Source organism: Denticeps clupeoides, chromosome 2, assembly GCF_900700375.1.
Source record: "Denticeps clupeoides chromosome 2, fDenClu1.1, whole genome shotgun sequence".
Classification (NCBI taxonomy): domain Eukaryota; kingdom Metazoa; phylum Chordata; class Actinopteri; order Clupeiformes; family Denticipitidae; genus Denticeps; species Denticeps clupeoides.
The window spans coordinates 31,171,516-31,180,476 of NC_041708.1; the positions used below are offsets into that span (position 1 = coordinate 31,171,516).

The 8,961-nt window shown below is 44.7% G+C and overlaps 1 protein-coding gene across 3 annotated transcripts in view; it reads right to left on the bottom strand.

Annotated features, from left to right (window-relative positions):
• The window catches only part of col11a1a (collagen, type XI, alpha 1a), a 66,241-nt gene extending 58,085 nt beyond the window's left edge, over positions 1-8,156 (bottom strand). For all 3 annotated transcript variants that reach the window (XM_028959214.1, XM_028959231.1, XM_028959223.1), the window contains exons 1-3: positions 7,702-8,156; positions 2,676-2,840; positions 1,636-1,849 (exon numbers count right to left, since the gene is read on the bottom strand). In XM_028959214.1, coding sequence (XP_028815047.1) covers positions 1,636-1,849; positions 2,676-2,840; positions 7,702-7,816 — 494 coding nt within the window. In that variant the 5' untranslated portion in view covers positions 7,817-8,156. The remainder of the gene's footprint in view (positions 1-1,635; positions 1,850-2,675; positions 2,841-7,701) is intronic.
• Between the last annotated feature and the right edge of the window lie 805 nt (positions 8,157-8,961).

Sequence of the window (8,961 nt, forward strand, 5' to 3'; positions counted from 1 at the left end):
CTTAACAAAACATTAGAAAAATATGATGACAGTATAATTTTATTATATACATTTCTTTACATAAATAATGTTCATATTTATGTAACATGGTAAATGGCCTTCAGAAGTGTCTGGAAAGACTAAATGTCTTTCCAGACTAAAAGAACAATAGCAATCAAATAACAAAGTCTCACAGTGAAATAAGCAATGGCACAGCAAATAAAGGAAATAAAACACAGGCTCAGAATGAAATGAATGGAAGTACATTGCTGAGGCCATATTTCTTCCCAGCTGCTGAGGCATTCATTTGTGAAATAAATCCAGATCATAGAGATGTGTACCAAAAGACCTGCTTCCCATCAGTGCAGTAAATAAAATCCACACACACAACCATGAACACAAACCAAATGTGACATTTCCCACTTTACACTGGTTTACACTTCACTCATTTTCCAAAATAAAAGCAGATTTCACATTGACATCATGGATGCTTGCAATACTTGTGCATGAATTATTGAAAGCATTTTATTTAATCATCATAACGGACTAACAAATGAATGGTTATCAACAGCAAATTTATACATCCGGATGCTAAAGCTTTCATTTCCAGCTATTTCCACTGAAGGAAACTTAACACTGTGTTGCACAAGGTTGTGTGGAACCTGACCCAGTGAAAACTGATGCTGTTTAAAGAAGACAAATTTTCATGTAGAACTGGAGGCTCCAGATAACTATTTCCCCAATGGGGCTTACATGAAGACACTCAATAATACAGCCAGTACAAAGAAAATCTGCAGGAGTTGGTCAAAGCCGTTTGGAAAAGAGCCATTCACACAAGCGCTAAACTCCTGCAGCGAGAAGACAGTGGGCCACTAAACCACACAGTGGAAAAAAAACTAGGCCAGACCAGCACTGTGACCTGAGATTCATTCTTTGCATCTATACATATTGGGCTTAAATGCCTCCCCAAAGAATCTTTGCTGGTTGTGTTTACATTAATAATTGTGTTATGGTGCATTATAAAGCTCAGTGATCCTTAAAACCATTATAACATTTGCTTATGATTCTCACAACCATGAACCAATTAAAACAGCTTTTTCAGCTGGTCAGGGCTGACCATTGAGGGGGCATTAAGGACAATTTTAGGTATATACATTTCTCAGAGCAACCCAACTAAAACCAAGCATAGCATGAACAAAATAACACTCAACAATAGACTACACTAAAAATATGGTGCTGGTAGGCTTGTGCTTGGATGTGCAGGCCCATCTGCATCAGAAATTACTGGAAACCTACAGCCAAACTAAGAGCCTGTGACGAAGAGTACAATTGAAGTCAGTTGGCCCATGCCGGTTTATGGGGCATTTTCCCACTGGAAGACACTAGGAGCTATCGAGCTCCCACTCTAAAAAGTGGAGGTCTTTTATGAATGACAGCCAGTTCTCAATAACCAGTAACAGCAAGAAGATGCTCCAAACGGCTATTCAGCACAAACCAGCCCATTTAAAGTAATGCTTAGAAAGGATGAGCAGCAGAAGTATTAAAGGCTCTGGTTTGCAAACCCAGCAAAGACGACCCTTCTGGATGAAGAGCTAAACAAGCTTACGGTGGTGCCATTTTGCATACTGAGGCACATGAGCACAGCGCCACACTTACTTTCCATCAGCCAGGTTGAGAGTGCGGAACAGGGGGTAGTCTTCAGGGGCAGGCCTGCCGGTCTGGTCCTCGTACAGAAAGACGGGTGAGCGTCCCACCTCCATGCCTAGCTGCTGGATGCCTTTCTCGCTGTAGATAGACAGGAGGAAGGACTGGATGCCAGCTTTGGGCTTGATGGTGGTAAGGATGGAGAAGTCCTCTGGGAAAACTCCGGCTGGGGAACATCACACACCATCAGGTTTATTTGAGAAGCATGCACATACTATGCTACAACACTCAGCCCACTGTTGCCAGATGAGGAAATTGCATCATCTTCTCCTGCTTTTATATGTTTTACTTTTTATGCTTTCAATGCATTTCCAAGGAGGGAAATAGCAAGTCATAAAAAATCTGCCTCATTTAACTCCACACATCTCCTGAACAATCAGCACTCAGTTAAAATATAAAGAAAAAATATATTTTTTAAAATGTACATGTTATATTTTAAATATAAAAAATATGAGGACATTTGCAGCTAAATTGCTCAAACCATATGGAAAAGTCCCTTTTGAAATTAAATTAGATAGATCATACCTAATAGATAGTATAATAGATCGTATTATGAAGAATGTGACATTAACATGCTGTTATTTCCCATTATATTAAAGGCAAAGGACACTCACCCTTGAGATCATTAACTATTACCTGTAAATGTGTTTTTTAACCATTTCTAACTTCAGTCTGAGTTGTATATTTGTAAAAGCACTTTCAACTAATGGAATTCTTCATGCATTTCCTCTAACAGCAGATGATTACATCCAGTGCAACCACCCCGCCTCTCAATGGCATTGCCCCAGACAGTGCCAACTCGGCAACAGTCAGTGCATTTCAGCCAACAGGACCTACTGCTGCCCCCAGTACTGCAAGCAAGGTGAAACACAGCACTGTACAATCAGGGATGGCATCTGCTGTCAAAAGCCCTGGCATGGCTAACAATGGGCACATTTAAAATGCAGCTAAACACAAGCAGGAAACTCAGAGAGAGAATGGGCTCATCTTACCTGGGAAAAGCTGTTTGGTTGGGGCACTAATCTGGGCCGCTTTTCCAACTCTGTAGGCCGTGTCTGGCTGTGAGGCTCTTCTGTTTGTGCAAAATCCTGTCGTTTTCTGTACTCCTTCGGGGGCATTTTGAAAGTCTAATACTTTTAGCACGTCCACTGGTTCAGCTGCAGGTGGGGAACGAAGCACATACAGAGCACTTTAAATAAGAGACACTTAAATCAGCCATGATATTTAATAGATTGTAAGTAATGTACAAGCTTGGGCAAAACGTATTTGTACTCCAATGTACTTCATTAAAGTACATAAAATTCAAGTATTCAGCATACTTTTAGAATACTGATTGGGAACCAATAATTTAAAATAAGACAGAATATGTCTTCTATTTTGTAAGTACCTGTCTTTTAAATACTGTAATATATAACATGGACTGTGTGGGGGGTGTCAACTGTAGGGACTGTCAAAGCAATTGAGACATACTGTATGTGATTATGGGCTATATAGGTAAAAAAAAGGCCTTCACGGAAGAATACAAAAAAGTCAATATGCTATCAAGTGATAAAATATTTATGTTATGTTTGAACATTAGTCGTTCATAAATTAAATTTAACATTTGACACTTAAAGCGTTATGACAATGACGACATATGATGCCTTGAGAACAACTCACTTGGGCGGTGGCCCTTTCAAGAAGGCCTTCTGTTTCGCAGGAAATATCTCAGTCAAGCCCAACACCTATTAAACCGAGCCTGTGCCGCTGGCCAATCTTATAACACCTAGTGGATAGGTTTACTTTGATAAGGGTCACCCGAGTACTTTTTGCTCTTTCATTGCATTGCAGTCTGATTCACCTCTAATAGAGACTCCTCTGTTTGATCCCATAGGCTGTGCCCTACCTTCCATGAAGGACCATGAGAAGGTATGAAAATCAGGAGCTTATCAAAACACCTCATCAGCCTTTACACAGAGCTTATGAGCAGGTGAGCAGTTTTTTATTGTTTTTTTGACAGCTTAGATGCATGCAGACATGATTGTGGACATAAAACCTTCACAAGAGCCCACAGTTCTATGGAGATGTCCAGTGTCAGAAAAACATTGTTAGCCACGACACAAAAGGGCCTTAAACGAATCAGTATTTCCCAGAGTCCAGGTTTGAACAGGGCTGCCTCTAAAGTAACTGTTTATTCTGGCCACGGCCACCAAAATTATCCCAAACACTCTTGTGCTGCTCACTGTACCAAAAAAAGTCTGACTTCCTTCTCAACACACTTCGGCGGACGTTCCAGGTCCAGCGAGGGTAAGCAAACCGTACGGAATCGTTTCAGTACGGCCAATGGAGCATGCTGAGAAAACACGGCCTGATTCAATACATTCAAGTGTATTCAGGCTCATACAATGGACATCTTCACTCAGGAGAGAGACACCCCCACCCCCCACCCCCCAAGAACCTCCCAAAATATTATGTGAATTCTGGTATCTATTTACAGAATAAATAATCCTACAGGCACAGGATCATGGGACGCCATGTGAGTCCTCTCCATCTGCACCACCTACTGATGCACTTATTTGGGCCGCCTAGATTTGCATTTCTTGTTGAGTCACAGAACCTCAGAGAGAGGCCTGGTGGGAAATGCTGATCTCTCCATTTCCAGTCATCCACCACACCCCACCCTCCCCCCACCCCGCCATCCGGCAAGAAGTCCCTCTAGCCCATATGATGAAGGCATTCGAGTGCCTGGGCCTACCCACCACATCTGTAAGTCCTGAATCTCATTCAGGCACCCAGCGGGGATGGAGCACATGTGTCTCAGGAAAGGGCAAGCAAGGGTGGAGATGTTACACGTAGACCAGAAGAAGAAAAAAAAAGGGTGGGGGTGGGTGGGGGAGAGCAAGGAAAAAGCACGAAACTCTGAGAAGTCTGAGGGAGGACGGCTCAAAGTCTCTTCGTCGAATCAACCTTCAGCTAACGTGCACTTTTCAGATGTTTGAAATAGCAGAGCAGGACGCTGTCCCGGGGTGAAAACTCACTCGTGACCCCTTCAACACCTCTGAAAAGCAGAGGTCTGCCTGCCCATTCTTCTGTTTCCAAAAGAAAACCTCATTGTGTCGAGCGGGTCCCGGGTTCTTATTGGTGATTACTCTTCACCAGCTATGCTTAGTGCACAACCTGACTGCACTGAGGGGGGGAGGAGATGAAAAGCAACAATAAGGAGAGGACAGAGTGATGAAAGGAGGATGCGAACTTCTCACTTTATTTTTTTTTTTTTTAAATACAGTGAAAAGTTCTCAGCCACTGGGCTTTCCAGCCTGAACTGAGGGGCTCTTTGTGAGCCTCTTACCCAGCATACTTCTTGCCCTCATGTGTTCCAGATGTGGTTAGCTCAGGCTACAACCCTGTCAGGGAGATGCCAAAAAAACACCAAGGACCCCCGAAAATCCATTAAAGCATCCAGATGAGTGCGCGCAGTCAGTAAAATGGTGCAACTGATGAGAAGGTGTGACTTTTTACCCCCAGCTGCTGTGCAAACACAGGGGTCCCGGCTGAGGTGCTCAGATCGAGGGGTTAAAGAATCATGATTCACGATTTGGCTAACGCAGCATGTTAATTGGCCGGGTCGGAGGGGCGTGGTAACGCGACATTAGCAGGAAACATCTGATTGGCCATTGCGACCGTGTTCTGATTTAATGCCTGTCATGTTAACACAATTGCATCAAGGCAGCAAACTTTGCAACATGCGCTGGCACAGGCAGGGAGGGATTAAAGATGTCTGGGCTCTGATCTGTAGGAAAAGCATACAGGGCAACACCTGGCATTCTCCTAATAATAATAATAATTTACATTTAAAGCATTTAGCAGATGCTCTTATCCAGAGTAACTTTAAACTTGGAATCCCGCTTTGGTTCACCGGGACCCGATCTGTAGATACTGATACTCATTCTCTAGATAATAATAAATAGCAATGAGGAGAGGCTACCTTTTCACCTGGTGCTCCCGGAGACTCCAGCAAAAGTATTCAACTAACACCTCTCACTCTCTTTCGCTCACCCACTCACCCCTCTCCCTCGCCTCAAAATCTCTGCCCTTTCTGACCTGCTCACAGTCTGAACAGGCCTGCATTATGCCACAGTGTCGCGAGGAACTCTCGCTGGGGGAAAACTTTCTTTTTTTTTTCCGCTTTATGTTTCTTTCCACTGAACATAAAAAACAGAAGATCTCCTTTCTACCTCAGAAAGAAAAGAATAGAAAGTGTATATATACACCCACCACTATAACAAGACCTTAAATGTGTATACATCATGTAATTATGGTATGTTGGATATTGGAAAACTGGGAGTGATCCATAGCCATTGCCAAGGAAGTGTACGCTCTATAATTTAACAAACACGTGTTATGCAGTAAGTTACAGGGGCAAGAAGCCGCAGAGAAGAGGGAAAGCATGGAGAAGAGAGACAGAGAAGGAGAATCCATTTTTAAAACCTGACTCGCCTACGTCTCCTACTCTCCCACAGAAGAAGCGGAGGGAGACTGATGAAATGTGAGCATTGTCTGCAGGAATGTGCGTCAGTGGTGCCTTGGCCCCAGGGGCAGGGAAAACGTGTCTGTACACTTGCAAGCTAAAAGAGGGCAGCCTGCAGAGAAGCATTTACGCGCCCTGAGCTACCGGAAGGGGGGGGGGGGGCACACTTCATTGAAAATATGCCGATATTGACTAGCGATATTAGGCTACACAACATATGGCCATGCTTTTGTTGGACTGCTGATTCATGAATAAATAAAAAAAAAAATTATATTCCAAATAAACATCAATGTGCAATTGGTCTTTTTTTTTTTTTCAAATAGCTGAGTGCTTTTATTCTTCAACGAAAGCCAGAAATACATCTTCCATAAAACTGTCCTAAATGAATGTTTTAGGTCGGATTTTGTGACGCCTTTGTTCCTGGGCCCAGTGACTCAGACACTGTTATGAGACCAGACTAGGCCCCTGCACTGGCCTGCCCTTTGAAGGCACTTAAAATAATAGGGACGCGCGAAGAAGGCCATCATCAAATAAGCGCACGGGACTCTGGGTGGAAACATTCCCACCATGACCCGAGGAAAAAGTGTCAGGAGAAGAACAACGCGACCTTGTGCTGAGTGAAGACACACTAGTGCAAAAAAAAAAAAGAGAGAGAGAGAGAGAAAAAAAGTTCTAGCGTGCAGAGGTTCAAGACCCCCCCTTTGGGCTTCGGTGTGGACCAGGGCATTGTGGAGACAGGGTGCCAGGCTGGATGGCAGCGCTGCAGAGGGTGTCACTGTCCACCGCAGAGCGTGGGGGGGGGGGGGGGGGGGGGGGGGGGGGGGACTGGACAGTGGCCAGATTTTATTAATTATGAATCAGCAGGATGTGATATTTTCACGTCCTCTCCGACTCACACAACTTAGTTCATCACAACCCCCGCGGATGAACACTTTTTTTTTTTTTTTTATAGTCTAGAACCTCTTTAGACAATATTACTCCGCTAATGCCAAAATCAGAGGGAAAAAAGTCCAGAAGTGATCCAGATGTAACGTGGACTTTTTTTTTTATTTCATACCCTTCCAACACCAGAAAAAGCACGTATATAAATATATATTTTTAAAAAGTTAAATAACCATAAGGAGTGAGCTGCGATCTGAACACCTCTCGGTGTCCCGCCCTGTTGGAAGGGTCCACACGCACCTAACGGACCACCGACCGGGACAAAGAGGTTCTTATTTATCAGCTCGAGGAGCCGGACATAATGATAATAATAATGGTCAATGCATAATAATTTAGGGAGGGATCGAAACAAGTGAGACAGTAATATTCATCTGATATTCTAATAAAACAGCAGCATCGTGTGGCTAACAGTGCAGGAAAGTTTCTATCAAGACTTTTCCAGGGTGACCAGGACGGCTTTGTTCTGATTTCTTCTCAAAGGCAATATTCACCCTCCTCCAGAGTGAAAGAAAAAAAGAAGTGGACGGGTTTTTTTTATTTTTTATATATATATATATCTTTTGCCTTACCTGCTCTGACATTGGCAACGTGCAGGACGAGGGTTAAAGTGATGGCTGCAGTTACAGGGGAATCCAAAAGCCACCTTTTCGTTTTCCACCTTGTGGACCACCTCTGCATCTCCATGGTCGCCTTCTCTCTCTCTCTCTCTCTCTCTCTCAAAAAAAAAAAAAAAAAACCCCAAAAGCACAAGCGACGGTCCCTTCCACAATCCCAAAGCGTGCCGGGTCGGTGCTACGCGGCCATAAGTGACGGGTCGGGGAGGGTGGGAACTTCGGTCTCTTCGCGCAGCCGCTCCGGGCCCCTCCGATCTCCCCTTCCTGCGGCCAGCCTTCGGACTGAGGGGATTTGGGGCTTTAATCGCAACGCACCGCGCTCCGGAGACCCGGGGAGTCCCGCCGTCAGAGGGCTGGACGAGCGCCGCGAAACCGACCCGCGTCCGCGGGGCCAAATGACAAGGGAGACGCGGCCGATTAGCAAATCACCGGGCTCGAAATTCGCCCGGGGACCCGCCCACCAGTTTTACGGATCCTCGCCCCCCCCCCCCCGCCCCAACGCCATCCGGAGCCGGCATCGGTTTTCCACAAGTGTCCTGGGAATGAGCGGAATGGCAGGAGAGTGAGAGAACCAGCAGGCATTCGAACAATCTCCAGGGTACCGATGGTCACCTGGTCAACTGGGTTGCAGAGTCGCAGAAGGTCTCAATAATAAACTTGCATTAGGCTGCAGATCGGTTCGGAAAGCTCGCATGGAAATTCCAATAATGCTGAGGATTGACTTTAAAGGGAAGAGCAAGGGCAGGCTGACCCCCCTGCCGCCCTTAAACATTACCTCCTGCATGCATAACTTGGGGGACTGTTCACTGCGGCGACAGCTCATTGCAAAAATGTACAAAAGTACTCAAAATCATAAACATGTCTCCAGCTTGGCATTGAACTAAGTTTTATCATTACATTTACATTTACATTTGCAGCGTTTACCAGACGTCCTTATCCAGAGCGACTTACAATCAGTAGTTACAGGGACAGTCTCCCTGGAGCAATTTAGGGTTAAGTGTCTTGCTCAGGGACACAATGGAGGTAAGTGGGATTTGAACCTTCTGGTTCATAGGCGAGTGTGTTACCCACTAGGCCACTACCACCTAGTGTTACCTACTATCTCAGCTCGTTAATTGAAAATCACTCAATTAACATAGTAACATGGGTGTGAATCAGCCCTCATACGGTCCGGTGTCAGGTCTGGAGGCCACCGTCACCTTGTGCCTGAAGAAT